Here is a 27,192-nt window from a genome sequence, read left to right as displayed (position 1 = left end):
CCATAGTGTCTTGAAGTTTCAGTGTACGTCGCTTATATTCAGCTGTACATCAGAAACAGGTGGAATTGGCATCATTAATAGAAGTGTTTCTCCTGAAGAAAGGACTTAGTTTCCTTTGAGGATTGTTTCCAAACTACTCAACTGAGACCTAAGAGAGATCATCTTTATACATAGCAAGCTATTGCCACCTGCATGGGAGGAATGTGTATATTATCTGTCAAGAGATAAAACAAAAATGTAAAAGGGGTCCTCTTCCTAGACCTACTGTAGAGATGGGGAGGTGGGTTTGAAAAGAGGAATTGTTGGAAAAATGTATAGCAGTCTTCAGTTTTGGTGTTTTTGTTTAACACTGTTGAACTGCACCTGGTGGGGTATTTAGGTTTCTTAATGAATATAACATAACTGAATATATAGATTTATTCTGTTGCATTCAAGAAACCAACAAGAGGTGACACCCTGTAGGACCCTGTATTCGCCGACAAGAACAGGTCAGAGATGTCAATGTCAGGAGGAGGCTTGGCTGCAGTGGCCATTGAGGTAGTGAAATTCAGGATCCTGAGGGGCAGCAGTGAGGAAATTGAGATTGTAAACGTGGATTTCAGGAGAGCAGGCTTGGGGCTTTTCAGGGTCTGCTTCACATGTGAAAGATCTTGCTATCGCGACTCTGGCTTTTAGTCTCATTAATCTTAGTTTCAAATCTTTCTTCAATGTGGAACACCTACTTGCTTTAACATTGATAGGCTGTCACATATAGTTCATAAAATAATAAAAAAGCAAAGTGAGCCATATATTCAGCCAAATAAGTTAACTTGAATGTTATTAAACTTAAACAGTCGTTTCCAAAGAAATAAAAAAAGAGTATTATCTAATGCCATGTAAAGAAGAAAACACCACTTTCATTTTTCTTTGTTGAGGTGTGTTCCAGTCAGGTTATGAGGCTCATTTCCAAAGTGAAAATACAAATGTTTCTAAATATATTTATGACTTCATTATGAGATCATAAAAGCCAAAGTATATAATTTTACTATTTTACTATTTAAATCATGAATCTGAAAAGGAAACTCTGGTTTTCAATGTGTTTTTAGGCCAGGGAAGAATGCAGATCTTTTTTTACTTATTCCAGCTGCCCGCATAATACCAAAATAAGAGCAAATTTATGCAAAATACAGTGTATAAATCAACATATATTAAGATTCGAGTTGTTTCTCCACTAGTCTGGTATTTTTGCCAGTGAGAAGAGAAGAATGTGGATAATGTGTCTCACATCAGTCAGATGTATTAATATTCTGCTTTCAGAAACACAAAAGTAATCAGGCAATGCTGATGGCTGAGCTGCAGGTGTCTGAGTGCTGCAGACTGTAATGGTCCTGGGCATATTTTCAGCTAGCCAGCTTAGGTGCCACTTGCATGGAATCCCAAAGGACAAATAGCCTTAGTTTTGTTATTCCTTCTGTGGCAAATCTGGGAATTCCTCCAATGCACTATCACTTAAAATATGTCTGCTTCCCATTTGATCTATTTGATCTACACTGAGAGCACAACACAAGACATGAATACCTAAATCGGCTCAGAAGCTGTTTTGTAGCACATTTTAGAAGCCGTACCCCAAGTATGCCAAATGTATGCAACATCCCATAGATGCTGTAGATGCAGTAATTTGAATTAGGCAGATTTATTGCATTCAAATCTTAAATTACATTTTAATGCACACTTGAAACCTTATGACAGTGTAAACAATTATTGAGAAAACAGCATATTGATTTATTTAACTCCTAGTAGTTGTCTTTGCTCTCATATGCTTCTGTTCTGAAGCTAATGAAGAATGAAATCTGTATATAGTTGATTTAGCTTTGCAGCTAAAGCCTGAAACATATTACATGAGACAACCTTGTTGTGTTTCCTTCTTCTGCTTTATGGAATGTCACATTTATGAATGTGGTGCCAAATAATATGTTTGGCTTTTTTCTTGAGAGGAAAATAGAATCATTCTGTGATTCTAGGCACTCTCATCCTGTTCTTTTGAGTTGTCCTGGTGGATTTTAGCTGGCATTAAGGTAGACAGCTTGAAACTCTTTGAACTTTCTTATCTATCATTCCTATTGCTTTTAGCAATACTAATTCATGAGTCCTCCCTTTGTAGGTTAGAGACTTTTGGGAGAAGTAGATTCTGCTGTCACCTGCAGCCGAGGAGCTGGTGAATCTCGGTGGAGAGCAGGTGCAAGGGATGCCTGAGGCACCCACATCTTGTCTTTTATACAGTACCCAGGGTACACACCCTGGGCTTCCTTAGATTCAAACTATATACTAGCCTGTGTGTGCATGCTCTTCATGTTTTATATACATTGTTATGCACATATGTATAGTCTTAATATGCTTTCAGTTATCACAAAAATTGAAGGAAGTCTGCATATTCTTCCTAAATAGCGTTAAAATACTATGTTGGTATTAACATCTGATTTTTGGGATTATAATCTCAAGAGTAAGATTTTATATTTTAGAAGTCTAAGAAGTAATTTGATTTTCTAGTCGTGATGAACTACAGTTTCTCATCTGAAAGCACTGCTCATGCCCCCATTAACCTCAAAAAAATACATTTTTAAAGTATATACAACATTATACAGATTCCAAAAGAAAAAAAACCCCAAAGATTTACTTTGGCTTGTGTAATTAGTATTAACATTTACATTTGAAGCTGCTTCTTTCTTTTACTTTGTTAAACAATAAATTATTCCTTTTGTGGCAGGTTGATGGAATAATATAATCAAACTTTCTCATGGGCTTTCTACCTCTTCAGGCAGTCTGCTTTTGTATGGAGCACCAGACTAGGGTGAACTTGATGTACTCAGTAGCTAATAAAGCCATCTACCTCTTTATCCTTTTTATTATTACTATAGGGGGCTATAAAGATGCTTGGGAGGGACTCTTCATCAGGGACTGTAGTGACAGGACAAGGGGTAATGGGTTCAAACTTAAACAGGGGAAGTTTAGATTGGATCTAAGGAGTAAATTCTTTCCTGTTAGGGTGGTGAGGCACTGGAATGGGTTGCCCAGGGAGGCTGTGAATGCTCCATCCCTGGAGGTGTTCCAAGGCCAGGTTGGACAGAGCCTTAGGTGGGATGGTTTAGTGTGAGGTGTCCCTGTCCATGGCAGGGGGGTTGGAACTGGATGATCTTCAGGTCCTTTCCAACTCAAACTATTCTATGATTCTATGATTGTATGATTAGAAAAGCATAAAAAGTACTTGCATAACAGGGCATTAAATGTTTAGTAATATCACAGGAAATTAACCTTTTCCTGATTATAATTTCTGTATATAGTTCAGTTCTAAAAATGACCAGAGTGAATTTCTGTCTTTCAGCAGATATGGGTGGGAGAAACTTGTTTAATACACATGGTTTGGGCTTTTACACTTCTTTGGCAAAGGGTTATATCTTCATATTCTTAGAGTCATTTCTGTAAAGATAAACTCAACAGTACTTGTATGTGTTGAGTGAAGGGACATTTTTAAAGGCATTCATGTATTTGTCTAGGTCTTACAGTAGTTTCAGTAGTTTTAATAGGAAATGTAGGTGTCTCATTGAAGTATATCAGCGTTAGGCTGAGTTTTGTTAGCCAGTATCCTAAAACATCACTCTTACAGGAACTTAGCAGAATTTGACTCTTAAATCACTCTGGTAAAATGACAGTTTCTTGAGATTCTTTGAGTTATGGTTCTCAGATTGCTTAAGGCCACAGATGGTATGGCCCAGATGTGGTCATCGTTTACCTGCAGTTTGTGAAGAAATAACTCCGGGTTTCCTTTCGCAGATCTCTGTGGCATCTGCTCTTGTTTGTAGTGGATGTTTTTCTATATTGCCTTCAGGAAGAAAAGGTAATTCCTTTGTTATCGTGATGAAAAGGGAGGCACTAAACTAACTGTACATATAGTTTATGTTTTACATAAGCTCTTACAGTCCTTTAACCTTTACATTTCCTCTGTGTGATTAACAGCTAGAAGGAGGTGAGATAAATCCTTTGCTAGTAAACTTCCATCTAACAGCAGTGAGGAGCTGGGGAGATTTTGAGCTCACAATTTCTGTAAAGAAGCAGATCTTGCTAGTCCCACACACTTCTGCTGCTGCAAGATTCAAGAACTCTGTCTTTAGACATTCTCACCTCCAGTCCTCCCATTCCCAGTTTCTGCATTTAGTGTAATAGTCAGAGATGGAGTCCTGATGCCTGTGTCTGGGATCTTCAGAGGATTCCACTAGCAAATAGATACATCATCATGGAGACTTTCTGAGACATATGTTGGCCTTATTTAGGCTTATTTTCACAAGTGAAGCTTCTTCAGCTTGAGCACCTGTTTTAGAAACATTTTAAATAGCTGCAGATAGTGCCATGAGTCAGATTCCTATTAAAATGGTGTCCTTTCATTACCTTTGATTAATAAGTAATTTATTTCAGTATAAGGTTTCAAAATGAGATGCCTTTTCCCAGACATCTGAAAACTTCCACTTGGCAAAGTGAACACTCTTAACTGATGATCAGAGGGCTGAGAGCTGGGCTTGTTCAGCCTGGAGAAGAGAAGGCTCTCAGGAGACCTTATAAAAGCCTTCCAATACCTAAAGAGGGTCTACAGGAAACCTGGAGAGGGCTTTGGACAAGGGCCTGTAGGGCCAGGCCAAGGGGAATGGCTTGAACCTGCCCGAAGGGAGACTGAGCTGAGCTCTTAGGCAGAAGCTCTTCCCTGTGAGGGTGCTGAGGCGCTGGCACAGGGTGCCCAGAGAAGCTGTGGCTGCCCCATCCCTGGCAGTGCTCAAGGCCAGGTTGGACACAGGGGCTTGGAGCAAGCTGCTCCAGTGGAAGGGGTCCCTGCCCGTGGCAGGGGTTGGAACTGGATGAGCTTTGAGGTCCCTTCCAACACAAACCATTCCAGGATTCCTTACATGTAGAGTTTAGTGTAATGTCTGTGCTTTGGACACTAGTGATTTCACTGTGAAAAAGATCTGGACTGTAGAATCAATTCTGCGATTCCAAACCAATGCAGACTTGAATTTCAGCTTTTCCTGGTAAAATCCAGCTCTGTCTGTGAGGACTTTCTGGTGTCTAACATTGGCTAAGCCCACATTTTTCTCAAATGAGTCTTTCACCTCTACTTGACCACCTGAACTTGAGAAACCAAAAGTTAGAAGGTACAAAAAGCAATTAAGGACCTGCACCTGGACTTGCCAGGGCTTTCTGTTTGGAGCTTATGTGGAGCACCTGGAAGAGGGAGGGGACAATAGATGTGGGTTAGATGCAGAATTCAGTTGTTAAACTGGAATTAAAGAAGCTGCTCCAAGACCTGGTAAGCATTTATGTTGCTTATTCCTGCTTTTCCAAACAAAACCCCAAACCTTAAAACATTTTCTAGTTTTGTTTGATGAAGAAACTGGAAAATAATTCCTCAAATCTTTCAGTATTTTCCCCATTCAGAGGCAGATCTTTCACTATTTAGTGGTTCAAATCAGCAATAGCTTAAATCACCTGTGTTGCAATGACTGACAAAGGCTGTGGTGGAGAGACGGTTAAAAGGTGTAAGCGGTGGAACACTGATCACAATGAACTTCTAAGTGTGTTTTACTGCTTTACCTTTCTGGATTTTCTGTGCAGAGTATTGGTGTGTTTTTGGTGAACCAAGTTACAGGGTTTGCCATGATGCTGCTTAACTTCACCATCAGAAGTACAGCAGAGTATGGTGAAACCAAGGCTTTGGTTTTAGTCCTTAATTATTTTCTGTTATGGTCTTAAAAGGTAATGATACTCAGCTGCTGTTTGTTTAATAATAAGCTATAGCTGGGTGACATGCCTTTGAGCCAGGGCAGCTAGAACAAGCTCTGGGAAACCAGATAAATTCTGTTAGGAAAGAAGGTTTGTGCCATTCCTGGAAACATTCTAGGCCCAGCTGGATGTGGTTCTGCGCAACCTGATCTAGTTGAAGATGTCCTTGCTCGCTGTGGGGGGGTTGGACCAGATGGGCTTTAGCAGTCCCTTCCAACCCATGATTCTATATGGTTAAAACTGAAGTCTAATGCTGGGTGGGCTGTAGTAGCTTCTTGTTATTATAGTTGGCAACTGAGATACAGAACCTTTGTATATACATCATATAAAACAGACACCAAATACTTAAAACCTTCAGGGTATGTAGACAATATAAAGCAAGATAACAATGGTAATTTATTTTAGTAACTGCACTTCTTGACAGATAAAATAGCTTCATGGGGTTTTGTATGGAAACTTTTATTGTTTTAACTGCTAGGAAAAGGGAAAATGGATTTATAACATGTATGTGTTAAAAACAGTCTCTGAGTTTTCAGGAACAGTGTTTGCATTTGTGTTCTCCACAATTAGCTGGTGAAACAGGGTTTCAGGAGCCTGGTGAGAGGCCTCATAAAACTGGTATTCACAGCCATGCCACTGATGCACTGTAACTAGAAATTTGTAGTATAGACCCATTTAACGTTAAATATGGCTTCTGTGTACTCTGCAGTGCTCTCTGCTCCGATCTGATCCTTGTTGTTATTCACTTCAGTATGCCAAAAGGAGCAGGATTTCTCTGCAATCATACAAGATTTGCTTTCCTATTTCTGCTATTTTTTACCCTCTAAAATACAAGGGAAGATAGTTTCTCCAAGAACCAAAGTGAACATGAGCTTTCAGCTGGCTACAACAAAATGGCATTAACAGTTCTGTCCTTTTTGCAGTTCTTAAGGGAGCAAAATAATTCAGTTTAGACAAAGTAGAACTACAACTCCTAATTACAACACAGTGTAGCTGATCTCAGGCGCTCCACCATGATGACTTAGAAGTTTGACAACGTTTTATTGCTGCCTAGCAGCAGTCCTAAAACTGGGCCACATCCATATATATACAGCCAATGTGTCAGTGTTACACGTCTTCTACTACAGCATGCTCAACAAAGAAAAACTGCTAGTTACCAAGTTACCACTTGGCTAGTGGAGATACTTCCAGTTCCTCCGCACTGTGCGATATTCTGCCCTTCATTATGCCTAGAGATCTGTGACCCTGTGGAGGTGTAACTGGCTGCAGAATATGGACTGCTGTCATTCAGAAAGTACAAAAGCAAACTGAAGTGTAATTCCTTCTCCAGCACAGAAAGCTTGTTTTATCTCCCTCGGTCAGACCTGATGATCATCCCATGTAACGATACCCTATTTTTGAACAGGAACAAAATTGCAGGTCTTGTCTTCACATTTGTGTGAAATAATGAGAAATGTGGTGTTCATAAGAGGCAAAAGCATCCTCAGGAGCACTGAAAACTCCCCATAGTCTAGGGCACCTAAAAGTTAATGTTTTTCTCCAACCACATTTATTCTGTGCAAGAAGAGTCATCATCTGCTTCTGACTGATCAAGTGCAGCTCAATGTGTTTGTTTGATGGATTATTGAATCAAGTGCTTGCTTTTCTCTACTTCTTTCCATTAAATTGCTTAAACTCAAAACATTGTGTGTCAGGATTATCATGAGAAGAATATCAGAGTAGAATGCAGCTCTAACACTATGCAGTCATGGCACTTGAAGAATAGTTTCCCTCAGCTTAAACCCCTTCTCCCTGCTGACCAGTTAAAGGCAAACCTTTGCAAGCAGTATTATCCCCCCTGTGTGAATCTTTTAAAGGCTGATGAGATGTCAGATCACACAACTTGTCGTAAGTGTGAACAGACCCAGGGATTTTCAAAAGGATGAGATGAAATCTCTTAAACTAAAAATGAAAGAGTAATCCAGAAAAGTTATGACAGGGGAGGGGTGCTTTTCCTTCTTCTCTACAATACTTCCAGTTTGTCCTTGACTGCTCTTCTCTGGGCTTTTTGGTTATTTTGGTCACATCTATGTTTTATTCATTTTGAACTCCATCTTGGTGCCTCTTTCTATTAGCTATGTCTATGTCTGTCCTGTTTCCATGATTTTCTTCCCATTTCCTCCCTCCTCTTTCTCAGATGTTTCTGCAGATATTTTGACTTGGCTTGTGTTGAGTAATCTGCATATTTGAGTTACAGCTGCATTCATTGATGACTGTTAGCTGTAGAAAAAGCAGAGTAGATCCAGGAAATCCCAAAGCAGCTAATTACCAAACCAGCCTGTGGAAAGAATACCTTCAGCTGTGCTGTCAAGCATAGTACCCATCTGCAGCAACACTGGTACAGCTTGATTGACATCATCATGCTGTGGGCTATTAATCAGTGCACAGATATTTGCTGTTCATTGTGACCACCAGTTTTAGAGCTGTTGGCTTAATCTTTTCCTCAATTATGATCACATCTTTGCACTGGGAGAAAAGGCACAGCTACATCAAGTCCATTTTTAGATGTTTCAGCCCTGGAGTGTGATGGAATCACAAAGATAAACAGTTTGATTACCAGCAGCCATGCACAGTTCATGTCATCTGTTTGGACTGCACTTCGGAACTAGTATTTCAAGGGAGTCAGACTGAAATTGGGTGAAATAAAAGAGGCTACAACATGTGACAGTGGCCATGATTTCTTAACTTGCAATTTATACATAAGATAAAATCTGTATTTTGAATCCCAGTGTTCACACTGGCCTGGAAATTCTTTCTACCAGATGAACGTGAACGTTTTGCTCGTTTTTGTTGAGCAATACTAAATCTGCAGCAGTGCATAATCTGTTTTCTATGTACTGAGTTAACCTGGTATCATTTATGTTGCTGGTTTTATCTCAACTTCAGAGACTAAGAATCTACTTAATGTTTTGTTGTGCATTATATTTCAAAATATCTTACATTGTCCATTTAAGTTTTATAAACACAGAATAGGGAAGGGGGCAAATATAATGCTGAACTAAAAAGCTCTTTCCTCTTTCCTGCCCTTGTTTTTAGTCTTCAATTCTAGTATGGTTTTCTTTAGAATAATTGATTCAGCTCCATCTTCCTGATTTTGCCAAATCATGATGGTTAAATCCAGAGATATCTGTCATGGTATTTATTTACATGTCTTTTGGCCAGAGTCTCTACAGTCTTTTTCAGTGGTTTCTATGATGTTCACACTTACATACCTGTAATTTTCAAGCAGGCCATGACTGAGGCTATGCAGCAAAAGCTTATCCAGAAATGCTTCAGGTATCTGAAAAGTCTATTCCCTCTTCTAATGTATAGCTTTGATACCTTCCTGCTCTGTTTCTACACAAAACCAGCCCCACTAAGTTTTCTTTCAGACCAGAAGTACTATCGCTGTCCTGGCTAAACTCCACACATCAGCACAACTTTATCCAGCTGTTTGTTTAGCAGCACCACCATACTTCTCTCAGCATGGGCCAGGACCCTCTCTTTCCAGTATATCCTAGAATAGTTTGGGTTGGAAGGGACGTTCAAAGCTCACCCAGTCCAATCCCCCTGCAATGAGCAGGGACACCATCAGGATCAGGATGCCCAGAACCACCTCCAGCCTGGCCTTGAGTGTCTCCAGGGATGGTGCAGCCACCACCTCTCTGGGCAACCTGTGCCAGTGTTTCACCACCCTCATTGTAAAGAGTTTCTTCCTCACACCCAGCCTGAATCTCCCCTATCTTCAGGTCTTTCTAGAAAAAATAGCCATACCGTGCTACATTTGAAAATTCCCAGAAATTTCATAGTTGTGTCATTTGGGGGATTATTTTCAGATATTGCAGCATGCTGCAGTCATCATCATGAATGCAAAATGTAATTAGACTCAGATGCCAACTCTGTGCATGCATGTAAAAGATGAAGGGCAAAACTGGTATATGGTAGTTTAACCTCAGATTTACCCAGTAGGGTCAGTTTGGTGTAGTGCAGCTGATAAGCACTGCATGTTTTCCCCTGGTCACTCACTTGTTGCTCAAAACCCTTGATTCATGAGGCTACCAACCATTGTTTCTACTTACCTTTCAATGCCATTAAATGGGCTTTGGATAACATCTCCTTGGACTTCTTTTCACTGGCAGAAGCTCAGAGTTGCAAAATATCCATGAGATACATATGGAATAAATATGCATGAGGATAATATGTCACTAGAGAGCTGTGTGACCTTTGTGCTACCTTAGCCATGTGTGATGAGGAACCACAGTGCTGCAGTGTCCTCTTATTAAACCTGCCAAATGTTTCTCAGTGTACAGATGCATGGGTGTAAATCAGAGCTGGCCCTAATTAAAATGCAGAACACTTTTGCTCAGAACATTAAATTTTAAGAGTTTGGGGATTTTTTTGCTTGCTTCTTTTTCTCTTCTGTCATTGGGGAAATTTTAATCACTTGATCAAAAGCAATTTAGTCTTTAAATCGGGCCTGACTCTGTGACCCCCCCTGTAGCTCCATGGTGCAACCACAAATCCCATGTTCTGCTAGGCTGCCTACACAGCCTTATGGGCCTGGTCTGTTAGGGCTTCTAATAAGCACTGAGCAGCTGAACAAACCCTACTGAAGTGTGGTGGAATATCTCCATAGGCTTGAACAACAAACACTGGCACAGGGAGCAGGTCAGCAGTGATTTTCCAAGGACAGTTTTAGAGTGGCAGGAATGATTATGCTTCTGTCACCATTCCACCCACCATGAGAAGTAAAATCCTTGTCAAAATGCCCCTTGCAGTCCCAGGACACCTTAAACAGACTTTAGCATAACAACAGCTATTAATGTGTGTGCTTTAAAGACCTCTATTAAGCCCTGAGCTGCACATCCGCTTCATAAATGATTAATCTTAGACTCAGTCTGTGGCCAAGACCAGTCAGGAGTGCCAAGCCTAACGCAGTGATTTCCAATCCCAGGCTGCGTTGGGTTCATTCAGAGCTGGAGGTGTTCACTTCCTCTGACAAGCAGATAGGCTGGAGCAGGCCACCCAATTCAGAAACTGCTGCTGAGCAGGTGAGCCAGCACTGGCTTGTTCTAGGTGGGAAGGCAGTGCTGAATGGTGACTAAATGCTAGAACCTCTAGCTCTATCACTTTTCTTCCTACACAGGGAGTATGGAGGGGAAAAGCAAGCAGCGGAATAGTTAGTAAAAGCTTCGACCTCAAAAATGCCTTATTTGCCAGATGGTCTTAAAAACATATTTCTTAAAAAACATATGCTGTTCTGTGTTATAAAAAGCAAGATATTACCATATAGATATCAAGCCAGTAAATAAATTGTCATTGCCCTTACCCAGTGGTGTTCCCATCAAAGTCTAATTTTTTCAGGACAAGTATGTTCTGTACTTGAGTTTGCAAGAAGTTTGTGGCAACATTTCTATATTTTCTATATAGAAATGTCTATATTTCAGTTTATTATTGTAGCTATATGTTCATGTGTATAAAAACTGATTCAGTTGTATGAGTGTGTGCATTAATTGCATTGTACATGCATACAGACACAGAGAGTCTCTGCATGTATCGGAGCCACCAGAGCAGATCTCTGTTCTCCCAGGCTGGTTTCCTCTGTCTGCACTGTGGTACATGTCAAATAGAATCGGTTATCCTGGCGTGTGATGTGCCTGCCAGCTCCTCACAGCATGTGGGGTCACAGGCTTGCCCTGGAAGAGCAAAAGGTTGGGAGCTGTGTACATGCACAGCAGACTCCATAATTAAGACCCTGATTTCCCTCTAATGATAATTGTGGTATTTGTGTCCTGGAAGTAATCTCTAAGGAGAATATACACAGAATAAGCATGTCAAATTCCTGGAGTTTCCTTCTCAATGCTTCTCTCCATTTTAACAGCATGATCTAGTGGGGTTTGTGCAGGTTGCTTTGTTCTTACTTTGTTCTTCTTCCCTTTTCCTCCCTCCCCTTTCCTTTCCGTTGTTCCTATGCTGCTGCAGTCCCCCACATTTCCAATTTAACTGCTGGTCTTTATTCCCATGCTTCCTTTAGAACTCAGGCTGCATCTTGCCTTATTTGGCTGATGATTGTGTTCCGTCTGTGCAGTCTTCCCTTTTGACCCCACCACTGAAGAAGGAACTCATTTTGTTCTGTGAAATGAGGAATTCCTAAAGAGTGTTCTTTGCTGATACGTGAAGACAGCTCTGTCCTTAGCACTGCGTGATCAGTAAAATGCAGCTGGAAAGCTTCCTGGTCTTTAAACATGCCCGTGGTCTGTCAGGATCTTGAAAGTGTCACTTCCTTCTATGCAGAGAACTCACAGCACAGAGCAGAAGGAGACAACAAAGACCATACCTGCTGGCACATAATGGCCTATTTCAGGGCAGGCTTGGAGCTTCTTGGAAGCATTTTTTCTTCAGAGGTATTTTTTGCTACAAAGTCTTCAGAAAAAAACAGAGTTGTGTAATTTATCTGTCTGTCATCCAAGCGTGGCACAGTCAGTGCCCTGAGTACTCGGCAAGAAGTTTGACCTGATTTCTGAGGAAAAACCCACTATGTTCTCTGTTCTGCTGAAATGTAGAGGTTTAGCAGATCTTGAGCACAAAACCAAATGATTTCATTTATTTCTGAAGAGAACTACTCAGATACAGACAGTAGCTGTATCTCCCCAAGTCTTCATTATCACTATAGCAGAGTTACATAAAACTGCATAGTTCATAGAATCATAGAATGCTTTGGGTTGGACCTTAATCCTGTAAAAGTCTGTCTAAACATTAAAGTTATGGCAAATTTAAACCAGGGTGGATTTGAAGTAGGGAATGATTTATCGGTGTCTAACAGTCTGGAGTTATTTTAGAATAGCATCAAATCCTCTTTAGGTGGAAAACAGCCCTAGCACTGAAGGTGAATTGCATTGATGGGAAATCCAGAATCCACATTGACTTCATTCAGAACTGGAGGTGTTTACTTCCTCTTTCAAAGAGCAATCCTCGTTTGTCAGGTGGGATGTTCTGGAAACTAGTTTTAGTTTGTATGAGAAGTGTATATACTGGATTCATGTTAATCAAACAAGAGTAAATAGGACGGTTATAAAAAGGTTCATATTAATGTGACATTTATGAATAGAAAACATACCTTGAAAAATTACACACTCAAAACCATAAAAGCAAATGTTCAGCCTTCAGTTGCTGCAGTGAAAAAGTCTTTTGGCTGTCTGATAAATAGGATAATGCTATGATATATTTAAAAGACTTAGAATGGTGAGTTTTTAACTTCTATCTCTTCTCTGATCCACCCATTTCAAGACCTCCACAAACCTATCAATTCCATGTGTATGTATTAAAGATAACAGGGTTGCTTGCTTTCTGCAGCATCAAGGAGCAATTATCTAATGCAAGTAAACTGCTGTGAGTCAAAATGTGGTTTTACTTTGATTATTTCAGACTTTCTGGATGTATTTCAGTATTGGGAATAACAGCAAAGTCTAATTTAGAAGGGGCCTCTGGAGATCATCCAGTGCAACTTTCTCTTGAGAGCATGACCTCGGATTAGGTTATTCAGGGTCTTGTCAGGCCAAGTAAGTCTTGAATCGTTGTCTAGCGAGGGGCGTTCTTACCACTTCTCTAGGCAACTTATCCCAATCTTTAGCTGTTCTTATGGTGGAGAACATTTTTCTTGTATCCAGACAATTTCCCATGAAGGAACTTGTGTCTCTTGCCTTTTGTCCTCTCACCCTGCATCCTTGTGAAAAGAGCACCTCCACCTTCTCTGTAACTGCTTTGGACGTTCTGGAAGACTGTCCTTAAATCCACCCTGAGCCTTCTCTTCCTCAACCGTCATCAATTCCCTCATCCCTTTTTTGTTCTTCCCAGTCATCCATTCTTTCCAGGACCTGCAATTCTCCGGTTTCTTGCCTGTATGCTTTGTGAAGGAAAAAGTGTTTTATCCACAGCTTGGGAACAATTTCAATACACGAATTGCAATTGAATATTCAATTCAACTACTTGAAGTAGATCAATTTCCCTATGTAATCTGTTCTACTCGGTTCCATTTCAGTTTAAACTCAATGTGTATTGTATGTACTTTAGTGTATGGAACCTGTTACATAAAACCAAAAAAAAAAATTAAATACAGACAAGAAACAAATATTTTCAGTCCCTTGAATTTCCAAAGTGGTTACAAAAGAAGAAGAAAAACCTGGAGCGGGTATTATTGCACCAGAAATTGCGGAGGAAGCAGGAGTTTACCATCTGGCAGGGCCTCCAGACCAGATGGATCCACTAATGACTTTGATACAGCATTTCATCAGACCCTGCTGGAACACGACTGGCATCTTTAATCATCCTACATTAATGGGGTTCCAGCCTTGGGTGCTACAATCAGAACTGCTGATCTTGGAAGGGGAGGATGAGGCAATGTTCCCTGAAATCTCTTCTTCCTAATAGACCATTTTATTAATGAGGTGAAATGTTAAAATATTACCTTGGTTCGTCTTAAATGGAGTGTTTGCTTAAAAGATGTACCCATCGAGGCACTTTTATTAAAGCCCTTTTTTGCAAACACATCAGAGTGCTGTAGGAATTCACTGTTAGCTTTATGCACACACACAAACATTCAGCTGCTCGCAAGAGCAGACTGCCAGGAATCCTTTACTTGCTTTGCCTTCCCAGAAGAAAGGGAACATGCACTTCCAAAGAAGTTGATCTCAGCATCTTACCCTACATGTGCATCTGCCCCTGTTACTCTGCCCACTGAGAGACGGTCGAGTTGTGCGAAGAAGTGACTGCCACTACCAGCAAGCAGTACCAGCAGCAATTGTGCTACTTTTATCCCATCTCTTTCTTCTAGTGAGAGAGTGTCCACTTCTTTTTCCCTTTTCTTCTGAGATTTCTTCTGCCCTCTCTGCTTGGATCTTGTGAGAATACAGCCTGGTCAGTGCAGCACTGCCTGTGCTGCCATGGCTGCCCTTGGTTCCCTGCTTATCTTTCCTTGTAGAGCAACCCTGCTCTCACTGCTCATTCATAGTAAAGCCATTGCTACTATAATGTGTATAGTGTGCTTATAGGAAAAGCATGGGAATTACATGTATTACGTCTAAGAGAAATGCTCATGGTTTTAAGATCATAGAATCATAGAATATCAGGTTGGAAGGGACCTCAGTGATCCAGTGTTCCAGCACCCTGTCCAGCCCGATCTTACATATTTCCAACATTGGGGAATCCTGGGGATATTATTCCAGTGGCTGATGTTCTCATGGAAGATTTTGGGAAAATTTTGGTGAAAAAGTTGTGTGGTGGGGCTGTGGGACTGGAGAAATTGTGACTTGCTTGAAGATGTGAAGCCTACAGTGGTCCAGCCATTCCCTTTAGCTGAACAGCTCTGTTGTACACTGATGTGTCTCAGACAGGTATGTGCAGAGCTGTTGCCTGTGACTTGAAGAAAATTGTCTGGTTGCATAAGAATTGTGTTTCTAGATGTTCTGCCTGTTGAAAGGAATAGAAAGTAATTGCCTAGTACTATTTTTCTGTACCATGAATTACTGTTGTTTGATTCCCTAATCTGTTCTAATCATATTTTCATGTTGCACCGATATCATAGTATTTCAGTATTTTCCAGTGGTGCAAATAGTGAGGTTATGTCATAATAAATGGTGTAGATACAGGATATTTGCTTAGAAAGGTTGAATAAGTGCACCTAAATGTAAAACACAAGCAATGAAGTTCATACTCATCTTAAAAGGGAGGGAAGGTCGTGGAACCTGCTCCAGGAGAAATCTTACAACATGAAGACAGGAACTGATCCACACAACAGATACAAGGTACAGTTGGACATACTATTTTAATATTTTAATACATAACAAAGCTGTAAATCATATATACAGGTATCTGAGATTTGTTCTTGAAATTGGACTCATGTAACCCACTGTTCTGTCTGCCAAAAATAAGCACTTGGTTATCTAAGAGCCAGACTGAATGTAGGCGGTCGTAGTGCATTGTAAAGGCTGTTAGCAGGAGATGAATGTCCTCAGTGGTTCTGAAAGACCAGACTGCTTATTTAGGTGCCAAAAATTGATATTAGTTCCTAATTTTAGCTCCCCCACTAGTTGACTTCATGCATCAGAAAGGATAAAACAAATAACGGATGCGTTCAGTACAGACATGTTTATGTTGTAGGAGATGTTCTTGTTCTTAACCTTATATGCAGGAATGGGAATGTAAAATGTAGAATAGGAAGTTCTAGTATGTGAAAACTGAACTGTACAAAGCAAAGATAGATATAATTAAGCTGCAGTTCTGCCCTAGCAGTGAGATAGAAGAGCCCAATTAATCTGTTCAGTCTGGTTCTTAATGAAGAAAAGTATTCTAACGTAATTATAGGTATCACAGCTTAAGTATGGTGGAGTCATCCTTTATTCCCCCTCTGGGTTTAGAATTGAGGTGAGCTACTTGACACACAGTATAATGTAGAATCAAAGCCTGTGAAGGAGAGGAGGAATGAGCAAGTACAGGAGCAGATCAAGCATTTTTACTGGGCATTGTGTTCTTTCTGCATGAATTGTTCTTTAACATGAAAAATTGAATACATACATTTGTGAAAAGTCCTCAAGTTTTTTGATATATTCTTAGTAATTAGTATTGTCTACTCCTGGGATAGCAGAAATCCTCAGCTTCCCTAAGCCATCTGTTGAATGTCAGTTTATTGATAGGATATTTTTCCTCGTGCCATCTGTAGCTCGCTCAGATATTGTTCAGATTTCTTTCCTGGCTAACGCTGTCAAACTGTCTTTGTGTTCAGATTTCCTTAGGGTGGGTTTTTATTATTAACACCCCCAAGCTAGATTTTCAAACTAGATCCTCTGGGGTTTGTGAGAAAATACCACAAGGGCTGAAGAGCAGCTTGACAACAGCTGAGAGTAATTGCAAAGAGGAGCTGCTGGTACGGTGCCACCAGTGATAGCCTGTACTCCTCTTGTTAACGTGGGATGAAGTTTGCTAAATGGCAGCCTTTTGTCTTCTGTGCTCCAATGAAAATCTGTTATATGTGATGAGGAAAACAGAATTTTATGGTTTATTTTGAAATGATGCTGCTGCTTCGTTCCAGAAAATGTTTGACATCCAAGAGGAATGCTCCCAACACAACAAAATGGAAGTAAATGTTACTGTTCACACTTAAATGGGGTGTGAGAAGGATTCTGTGGAGGTTTTCAGATCTCTGAAGGATTGTGAACAGACATGCAGTTGGATTCTGCTAAGATTCCCTCCACCAGAGTGCAGCTTGCAGTAACAGCTCTGTGCAAATACCACAGAGAATGTTTAATAAATGTCATTTTCATTGTCAAAGCAAGCTTTCTGGATGCTTATGGAGTTAATAGCTGAAAATCAGAAACAGTGTTTGCAGCTCTGGCGCCTTTCTGTGATTTAAGCAGTAGAAATACTGCTTGATCTGACAGTTGTGCAAAGTACCATTTCTAACTGGCTGTTAGAGAAAATGGGGTAAACTGATAAATTACAGTCAATTTTACCTCTCCTTAGGCAGCAGTAACTAAAAGATCTGAAAATACATATGTCATTGTTCAAGTATAGAAGAAACAGTATATTTCTCTGTCTCTTCTGAGGTTACTGTCTTTAAACATGTGAAGATGAGGGTGTTTCTTGCATGTACTTTTCATAGTGAAATATATCCATTATTTAGCCAGTGGTCCTTATTTCAGAATGTTCTAGCTGATGTGTAAAAGAGGAATAAACTGTAGAAACTCATCCATTGGCTTTATAAAGCTATGAAAGACTAACATAAAAGCCTGTGTCTATTCAGCTTCCTAACCAGAAGTATTCAGAAATTCTCTGTCTATGTTTTCCTTCAGTTTTCCAGTTAAATATTATTACATGGTAGGTTGTACCCTGCACTAGCCATGTTGGTCTCAGTAAAACGTTATTTGAAGTAAACAAGGGGATAAACTCAGTTTAGAAGATGGGTTTTATCATCATGCCAATGAACCAAAAGGAACTGAAGTTTTTGAGAATTAAAACATATCAAGTTATATTGTAATTAATTTTTATATTTTATACTATTTTCCTGACCCAGAAAGTGTATTATAACTTCACCTGTGTTCTATTTTAGCCTTGCAGTTCACCCGGATAAAACCTTAGTAGCTACAGGGCAGGTGGGGAAGGACCCTTACATCTGCATCTGGGACTCCTATCGCGTACAGACTGTGTCTGTCCTCAAGGATGCACATACACATGGAGTTGCCTGCTTAGCTTTTGATTCAGATGGCCAGGTTTGTATATCTTCTTTCTCTATGTTGTGAATTTAGTTTGATTTCTGATTCTGGAAGGTACACATAGTATTTTATGTTCAGGAAGTTATATGGCTGTAGTGCTGAAACCCCTATTACTGTTAAATTGTTAATCATAGAATCCCAGACTGGTTTGGGTTGGAAGGGACCTTAAAGCTCATCCAGTTCCATCCCCAATGCCACGGGCAGGGATGCCTTCCACTAGACCAGGTTGCTCCAAACCCCATCCAAACACTTCCAGGGATGGAGAATGCAAGGTCTGCAAATACAGCTCTTTCAAAGAAGGTGGTTTTGAGATGAAAATCAGCACCTAACATTCAAGTCAAATGGAAGCATTGGGTGATGGACAAATATCCACAGAAGAAATGGCCCGGGGTGGCTGAAATGTCAGAGCTTCACCACATTTTTGTTGCTGCTGCTCGAAGAGATCAGTTCCTGGCAAAGGCCTCACAACAGTGCAGTGTTTTTGGCTCAGGAACTCCAGCAAGCTCACTGCTGGGAGAGTCTCCTTGGCTGGGGTGCACAGTCAGTTGTACAATGGGGTTAGGGCACAGAGTGTGTGGCTTTGTACAATGTGATTAGATTATATTGTAATTTGAGACAAAATTTAAAATATAAGTTAATGATGAGGTATTCACAGCTAAACACATTGATTTTTCTGTTTTTCTCCCTGGAGGCAAACTATTAAAATCATTCAGTTGTCAATGAAGTAGGAGGAAAATAGATCTACAGTCCACATAAACCTGAGAAATATCTTTATTAATATCTATCTGTACAATTTTGTCCTTGCTGTGGTCATACTTCATAGCTGGTTGCTGAACTTATTTCTAGGAATGCTTAGAGCTGATACTTAGATCCGTACTGGATCTACACACATCCGTATTGGGGCTTGTAGTTACTTGTGCATCTCAATTGCATTCCAAGAGGGCAAACTGCCTTTAGGTGGTGTTCTTCAAATCATGTGCTAGATAGGTAGCTGTCTACTGAGAGTGCTTTATTGTAACTCTTCCACTGACCACACAGTGCTTTTATTACTCATTTTGAGATCAGAACTGGCCATACAATTCATAAAATGTATTCTCAGATGAAGCAAAAGTACTTTTTATTGCACATTATCCAAAGATTAGTCTGAAATTAAGGACATCAACGTAAGCAGTTGCCTTTAACATGTTTAAAAAGCATTGGGTAACTTGAATTGCTAACAGCACTATGGATGATATTTCCCCATTAGAAACTGGAACTAGCTTTCTATTTTAAGCCTAGTTTTTAACCTTTTTCCTCCAGTTTTCTTAAATTAAAGCCATTTCCTCTGAAATCTCTTGTGCCAATTCTAATTAAAGGAAAAGGTGTTCCTGGGAGTTGTGGAATAAAAACATCAGATCAGAAAGCCCTCAAATCAACAGAACAAAATTGCTATTGCTATAATACTTTTTAGAATCATAGAATCCCAGACTGCTTTGGGTTGGAAAGGACCTTAAGATCACCCAGTTCCAACCCCTGCCATGAACAGGGACACCTTCCACTGGACCAGGTTACTCCAAGCCCTTGACTGGTCTCTAGTTTCTCAGGTCTTCAACTTTCCCCTTCTTGAAAATGGGAGTTATATTTCCTTTTTCACCTGACTGCCATGATTTTTCAGATAGGATGGACGTTGGCTTACCCCAGGACCTCAGGGGTAATGGGTTCAAACTTAAACAGGGGAAGTTTAGATTGGATATAAGGAAGAAAATCTTTACTGTAAGGGTGGTGAGGCACTGGAATGGGTTGCCCAGGGAGGTTGTGAGTGCTCCATCCCTGGAGGTGTTCAAGGCCAGGTTGGACAGAGCCTTCGGTGAGATGGTTTAGTGTGAGGTGTCCCTGCCCATGGCAGGGGGGTTGGAACTGGATGATCTTAAGGTCCTTTCCAACCTTTCCAAAACTATTCTATGATTCTATAAATACCCGTTCTTAATTTTTTTCCTCATTTTTAACTTCATAAGACTGGTGAATAAACTTTTTTAGTTTTTTAAAAATCTTAAAGCACCAAGTAGGAATAAAGACACCCTGAAGAGCCCAGTCAGTGTGAAGTAAAGGTGGAGGCTCTTCTGCAAATCCTGGCTGTAATGAAAACCTGAACTCATTCCTATGTTGACCCTGCAGAACAGCAAAGTTCTGCTTCTGGATGTGCTGGAGAAGTTGCTGTTTATTCTGGAAATACAAATTTGCACAGATCTGGAGAAAGCCCAAGCCTGGAAAACATAAATATGAATGATGTATCTTGGCTTTTTGCTGCTCTTTCTGGCTTTGCAGAAGAAGCTGCCGTGCTGCACCAAAATTAAAGGGCATGGTAGAAAGACTGAGTATTTGGAATTCGTTGCTGCTAGCAGGTCCAGTTTCTTTAGTCAGCACACCCAAGGGAGCTGGCATCTTGTGACAGAACAAACCAGACTTCACATACATTGTGTGCACCTTGCCTTCCAAAGCATACCTTTCATTCTTTTATACTGAATGTCTGTTAATACCCAAGACAGGGCTTTATTTTAGCCCCAAATCACAAATAGATTCAACAAGCATGTAAAGTATAGATGCTGTAAGAAACATGTTTTCTCTGCTCACTCTGTCAGCTGTCTGTCCACTTTCTAAATGTAAGCAGCCTGAGGAAAAGCCTGGCTAACTCTGCTTCTCTACCTGAACTGGTTCCCATGCAGTCAGTGGGCTTTGTCCCGCTCCAGTGTGCCCAGCTCTGGTTCCGAGGGTTGCTGCTGTGCTGGGTGCTGCACAGCTCCAGTCTGTGCATTTAGTGTCTCAGATACTGACGCTGCCTCTGTATTTTAGCCAAATTAATCAGCTCCTCTTGTGCCGGGATCTCTGGGTGTCTGTCTGAGGCATTCGGATGAATCAGTTCTAAAGTATTACTCCCTGCTGTACTTCAGCTGACACTGCTTGGAGATAGCTTAGTTGTTTCTGCAGTGCTTCTCTGGAATGATTTACCACAGACTGGGTAATGGAGAGTAGACAGGATTTGTTATCTTTTATAATATAGGAGATCAGAATGCATCTTAAATGAGGGAGTAGCTTATAGCTTCCTTTACTTTGTAGAATCATAGAATGGTTTGAGTTGGAAAGGACCTAATTAAAACTCATCGAGCTCCAACCCCTGCCATGGGCAGGGACCCCTTCCACTGGAGCAGCTTGCTCCAAGCCCCTGTGTCCAACCTGGCCTTGAGCACTGCCAGGGATGGGGCAGCCACAGCTTCTCTGGGCACCCTGTGCCAGCGCCTCAGCACCCTCACAGGGAAGAGCTTCTGCCTAAGATTTAACCTAAATCTCCCCTGTTTAAATTTGAACTCATCACCCCTTGTTCTATCACTGTGTACATTCATTCATGTACCTTCAATGCAAATATAAATTTGGAGGCAAATACTTTTTGAGTAAATTTCCTATTTTGAACATTATCTGTATTTAAAACTGTATTTTAGTAGTACAGGTGGGAGCTAAATATCCTGCAGACCTGTTGCTATTTAAAACCAGGTATTTCACTTTGGTCTTTTTGTGTATGACCAGGAGATTACATTTGGCAGGCGAGAAGCTGCATTTAGTTCAAATGTTTAATGAAGAGCTGTCAGTTTGCCTGGAATTAAAAGTATTTTTTGTTGAATTAAGCATTAACTGCAGTTCCTCCTTAAAAGGACCAATGTCCACCCTTTGTGGAATTACCTACAGAGCTGATGACTTTCCTGTTCACCAGTATTGTATACTTCAGTTACTTTCCTGAGTTATTTTCAATGAACCCTTTTGTGTGTTTCCTAAAAATACAATTTTTTCAATGGAACGAGGAGGGCACTGCACAATACACAGATACATTTCTAAGTTTGGCCTTAGGTAGCAGTTGGCTTCTTTATCCAGATCTTCCAAATCTGTGTAGATTTAAAAAGGATTGTTTCATTTCCATGTGCATAAACTACTTGGCAGATATTTTCTTCTGTGAATTCTCTGAACAGAATTCTGTCAAATTCTCCTCCAGAAGGAGGACTAAAAGTGTCAGTGTTCAACCAAAAAGGAAATCCAGCATTTAGCGCTTTTCTGCCACCTTCCTCAGCAGACATATGTAAAAAGAGAATCTCAAATATTCCTTCATTTCCCCATGGACTTTCACTGTCCATCTACCCCACTAATGGCAATTTCCTGACTGATAGCTGCAGTTCAGGTCTGATGATGTTCACACCATGAATCTGAAAGATGCTGTAAGCACTGCCATGGTTTCCATGGTGAAGAGTATAAAAGAGGTGAGAAAAAGTTGGAATTGGTGAAGGTTCTGTGAAAAATATCTTGTGTTTTGATCAGTACATCCAAGCCCCTGGGTGGGTGTAGATTGCTGAGGGCAAAGCAAACTTCCTTTTCTACATTAATAGGCATTTCTGGAAAGTAAGATTTTTATGCTGGTAACTGGCAGGAGCAAGTTTATTCTTTCCTATATTTGATTTTCTTTTTCCTTCTTTATCATATGTCTAATAACCAAGCATGTTGTCCAAGGTTAAATGAAGATTTTCAGGGCACATCTGAGAGAGAAAAACTTGGGGGTTCATTCACATCTAGTGATAGAACCTCAGATTTTGAACCTACCTTTACCTACCATTGCAGAGACTCACATATGAAGAGTCTTCAAACAGATTGTGCTCAGGCATTGGAACAGGCTGCCCAGGGCAGGGCTGCAGGCACCAGCCCTGCAAGTGTTCACACACTGTGGAGACGAGGCCTCAGTGCCATGGGTTAGTGGTGGCCTTGGCAGTGCTGGGAGCGGTTGGACTGGATGAGCTTAAAGGGCTTTTGCAACCTGCTTGATTCTGTGATTCTGTATTGTAATAAAGTCTTCTGAGTACTTGGTGTCTTGTGGGTTCCTGCAGTACATTCTCACACAGTTTGATTTAATAAGACCTGTGGCATTTTTTATTCCAGTGAAAAGCAATATAAAAGTAGACCAGGCTCAGAGGAACTTGTGGAATAAGTCTGTAAATAGGTTTTTGGCTTGTTGGCTTTGTTGGTTTGGTTTTTTTATTGTTTGGGGTTTTTTGGTTTTGTTTTTCTTGAATACCATATTGCTTAGTACATTTGCTGGTAGGATATTGGTTGGGTTATACATTATTCACTAGGCAGAGTTCAAATATTGCCTTAGGCATAATGCATATTGTCAGCTCTCATGCAACCAAAGTCTGAGAAGACCTCTTTCGTTTCTCTGAAATAAAAGAATTGTAACTACTGAGGGGAGAGTGTAGGGTGCATGTGTATCTACTGCATTTAGACCAGAGGCTTTTGATAGTGGCTCCCTTAAGAAGGAAGATGTACTCTATGTTTTTACACTTATAAATGGTGTGAAAAGGCATGGAGTACCTGGTCTCTGAAGTATTTTGCTACAGAGTGAAAACTGGAACCTTGTGTTTCTCTATGAATGATAATCCTTTCTCTCAGTTGTGCAGTAGTTGTTGGCCTTACTGCAGTTAGTATTTTTTCTAATATAGCATTTTAGGGGAGTCTCTAGTGATTGTACCTGTTTTCTTTGCTGGCTCAGTCCTTTGTATTATCAAATATGTCTCCAGACTTTAAACAATTTGCCTATTGAAAATTTGAGCCAAAAATAGCGGACATTTAGTTGAAGGAAATCCAGTTGAAGGGATGCAGTTTGCAAGTCATCTTCTTGAAGCAAATCTTCAAGGAAAAGATCTGTTCAGTGTTATCTCTGAAACATACATCCATCTGGACCAGAAGGTTCATCTGTTGATCTTTGACTCTGAGGCAAAAAGAAAGGTTTCATCTATTTCATGGTCTTGAATTGCAGGATTTCCTATAACTGAGCAAAATGCTGTGGAACTTCAGTTGGACTGATAATTCCTTGTGAGATGAAGTTATTAGGCAGGACAGTGAGAAGAACAAGGGACAGGCAACACAGACATCACAGATACAAGTCTTTTTAAGAAGTCCTGTTGCTGAGCTCTTACATAGTTTCCCATGAAAATAGTCTCTTGTCTTCCCAGTCACTCAGGCACACTATTTTAACTAATATATGTTGAATATATCCATTACATATGTTATATATCCCTATACAACACACCTTGGCATCACATCTAGTATGTACAGATGAAGTACGTTTGGCACTAGCTTAGTCTTTGCCCTGGTACATATAATGAACCCAGTTCTCCTGTCTCTGGGCTGCGAAGTCCAGGTGAGCCCTCTTACCTAGTAGGAAGCTCTGGGGGAAATCATGTAATGCTGGACATAGTGAGCACAGCCACTGAAAGAGGACCTACAACCTCCATGATAACCATTGATCTTTGGATGCTTTGCTAGTGCATGCAGTCTACCTCCTCCCCTCTAGATTTTCCCTTCCATTTTATTTTGTTCTTTTTTTCCCTTGTATTAATGAGATATGAAAGTATTAAAATAATCAGTTGTTTTAATTGCTGAATAATTAATAATAATTTTAATGAATAACTTTAATTTGGCAAGTAATAATTTTAATTACTTTAATTGGTATTTTGCTATACTAAGCTATGGAGAAGGCAATCAGTAAAGCGTATCTAATTGTGATTCTAAAGCTCAACAAAATGAGCACAATGAACAAAACTGTAGTTGGAAATAGCAAGAGCTTTTATTTCCCATTCACTTTCATTATCAGATTAAGAAATCAAAATGCTACAATGGTGTGCACCTGAAACAAGCACCTTGAATATTTCATGGTAAGAATTATACTTGAGACATTGGTAACCCAAGATTAAAACTTGACTTTTTTGAATAGGTTTGACTTTTCAGCACTTTGTGCAGTGAGTAAATGTTGAATATGAGTATCTCGAAGGTTCCTTTTTAGTTCACTCCAAGTCACATGTTGGGAAAATCAATTTGTACACATAATAATCTGAGCTACAGTAAAGAGATCTTTGAGCTGGTTTTCTGCTAACTGGATTACTGTTGTTTTTCCTTAGCGTTTAGCTTCAGTGGGACTGGATGCCAAAAACACAGTGTGTATTTGGGACTGGAAGAGAGGAAAACTACTGGCGACAGCTACAGGCCATTCAGACAGGGTAATTGTATGAATTGAATTGTATCTTGTGTTTTAAAAATAATTTTAATTGTATCAGGTTAATGCAAAGATAATTTGGATCATTCTGCCTGACTTTTAAAATCCTGACCAAGGTATTTATTTCTTCTCCATTATGCCAGAAATAGCATAAAGCACTGTGTTAGTAAAAGAGGAAGACAATGGATTCTTGTGCTGACTGTTTACTAAGCCTAGGGAGGAAACACTTTGCAGCTACACACTGATTAGGATGATTTATAGCTCTCCACATGAGATGTGAAGAGCTAGTTCAATGGACAAAGATCATCTTCTTTCTGAATATGTCCGAAAGACAGTTTATCCTGAGGGAAAGTTTAATTAGCTCTGGTTTCTTTTTGCCTTAGACAGTTAACTGTAGGAGAAACATAATTAGGATAAATAGTCCTTTTCTGTCTATTAACTTCAGATAAAGGATCTTAACTTCAATATGTATGAGACCTGAAAAGGTTTGAGTTTTGAACATTATTCAGGATTAGGAAATGTTTTAACAGGTTTAGCATAAGCAAAATACCACCCCAACATATATAAGCACAAGGATGTGTACCTTTAAATAAATTAATGACACATTCTGACAAATCCTAACCTTGTTATGATATTATAAGATGCTTGAATGCTATAATATTGAGCTTTATGATGTTTTATTACACATGATGGAGTATCTATAAATGCAAAGCAGCAGACTAAACCCTTCCTTGCAGTCTGTGTATGCATACAGTCTACCTGCATCTTGTGTGTCATCTGAGTAAATCTGGTGGTTCATTTTTACTTACAATGTTCACAACACAGCAGAAGCTTAGTCATCATTCTAATTTCTCTTTCAGAACTGATTAATTTCCCAGTCACATCAGCAGAAGTTTTGCTACTGAGCTCAGTAGGTCCAAGATCAGGTTCTGAATTAGCAGAAGACCCCAGGACAGGCAAGAAACACTAAACCCTTAGTATCCCAGTAGACTTTCACAACCAATGAGGAGATATTTTGCACTGAAGAGGGAGTGGGGAAGAATGCATCTCTAATTGGGCCACAGATTCCAATGATATAGTGTACAACAGTCCTAAAGCATTTCTGAAGGTGAAATATTTCGTGTGTTCTAAACCTTTTAAACAAATAGTGCTTGAGCTAGCGTGAATCCTGATGTTCATAAAGAAGATAAATATTCTGTAGGAAGACAGTGCTTCCTGGTGTATAAACTGGATGATGAGTAAGCTTAAGACAATATGTTTGTGTAAACTGATCAGAATTCTCTTGTGATTTATACTTAACAGCTAAAGAGCTACAAGCAGAAAAAAGTCCCATTGTCTTTCTGTACAGGCCTACATTTCCTGGAGTAACTAATGGTTGTGGTACTTCATTGGTTTTCAGCTTGGACATTGAAAAGCTGAATGCCAGAGGTACAAAGTCTAAAACCAACAAGTGGTTGGAAATTTGGGCCAAAATACAGCCTTTTTGTTTCCATACCTTATAGAGTAATTTTTATTTGGCATAATCCCATAGCCACAGAATACACTTTGAGTTTGCTCTGGTAAACTACACAGGACCTTTTACTTCATTTTTTGATGCATATTGTTATAAATGAAAATGTGAGACTAATCAAATAGAAGAATTCAATTTTAACTCTGTAGATTGAGTCAGATGAACGATATTCACCCATTTTGTCACTGGGGTCTTTGGTAATCAGGTTAAGTTAGATACTGTACCTTCTACCTGAAATAATGCGGAAAGATAAATGCACCAGTCTTTCATCCCTAATCACACTGTTAATTCCCACTTTACTTGACACAGTAAATGGTGTTTATTCAATAACATCTTGGAGCTGCAATACATTGGTATACAAAGGCAGGAATGAGGTGTGCTGACAGAACTCTGTGAGGAAGCCTACATATTTGCTTTAATCTTTACCTAAATGGTGTTCTTTCATTGTTAGTAATACGTTGGAGCAGAAATGATGCCTAAATATTGGCAAAAGCAAACCGAGCCTAGATGCAATTACTCTATAATTTGAATTATCA

At 39.9% G+C, this 27,192-nt stretch overlaps 1 protein-coding gene across 1 annotated transcript in view; it reads left to right on the top strand.

Annotated features, from left to right (window-relative positions):
- The window catches only part of EML6 (EMAP like 6), a 116,907-nt gene that overhangs the window by 17,684 nt on the left and 72,031 nt on the right, over positions 1–27,192 (top strand). The window contains exons 2-3 of the mRNA XM_065682510.1: positions 17,921–18,080; positions 25,052–25,150. Coding sequence (XP_065538582.1) covers positions 17,921–18,080; positions 25,052–25,150 — 259 coding nt within the window. The remainder of the gene's footprint in view (positions 1–17,920; positions 18,081–25,051; positions 25,151–27,192) is intronic.

This window comes from Lathamus discolor, chromosome 5 (genome assembly GCF_037157495.1).
Source record: "Lathamus discolor isolate bLatDis1 chromosome 5, bLatDis1.hap1, whole genome shotgun sequence".
Classification (NCBI taxonomy): Eukaryota; Metazoa; Chordata; class Aves; order Psittaciformes; family Psittacidae; genus Lathamus; species Lathamus discolor.
Note: the sequence above shows the minus strand (reverse complement) of the source record. Positions and strands in the feature narration are given on the sequence as shown.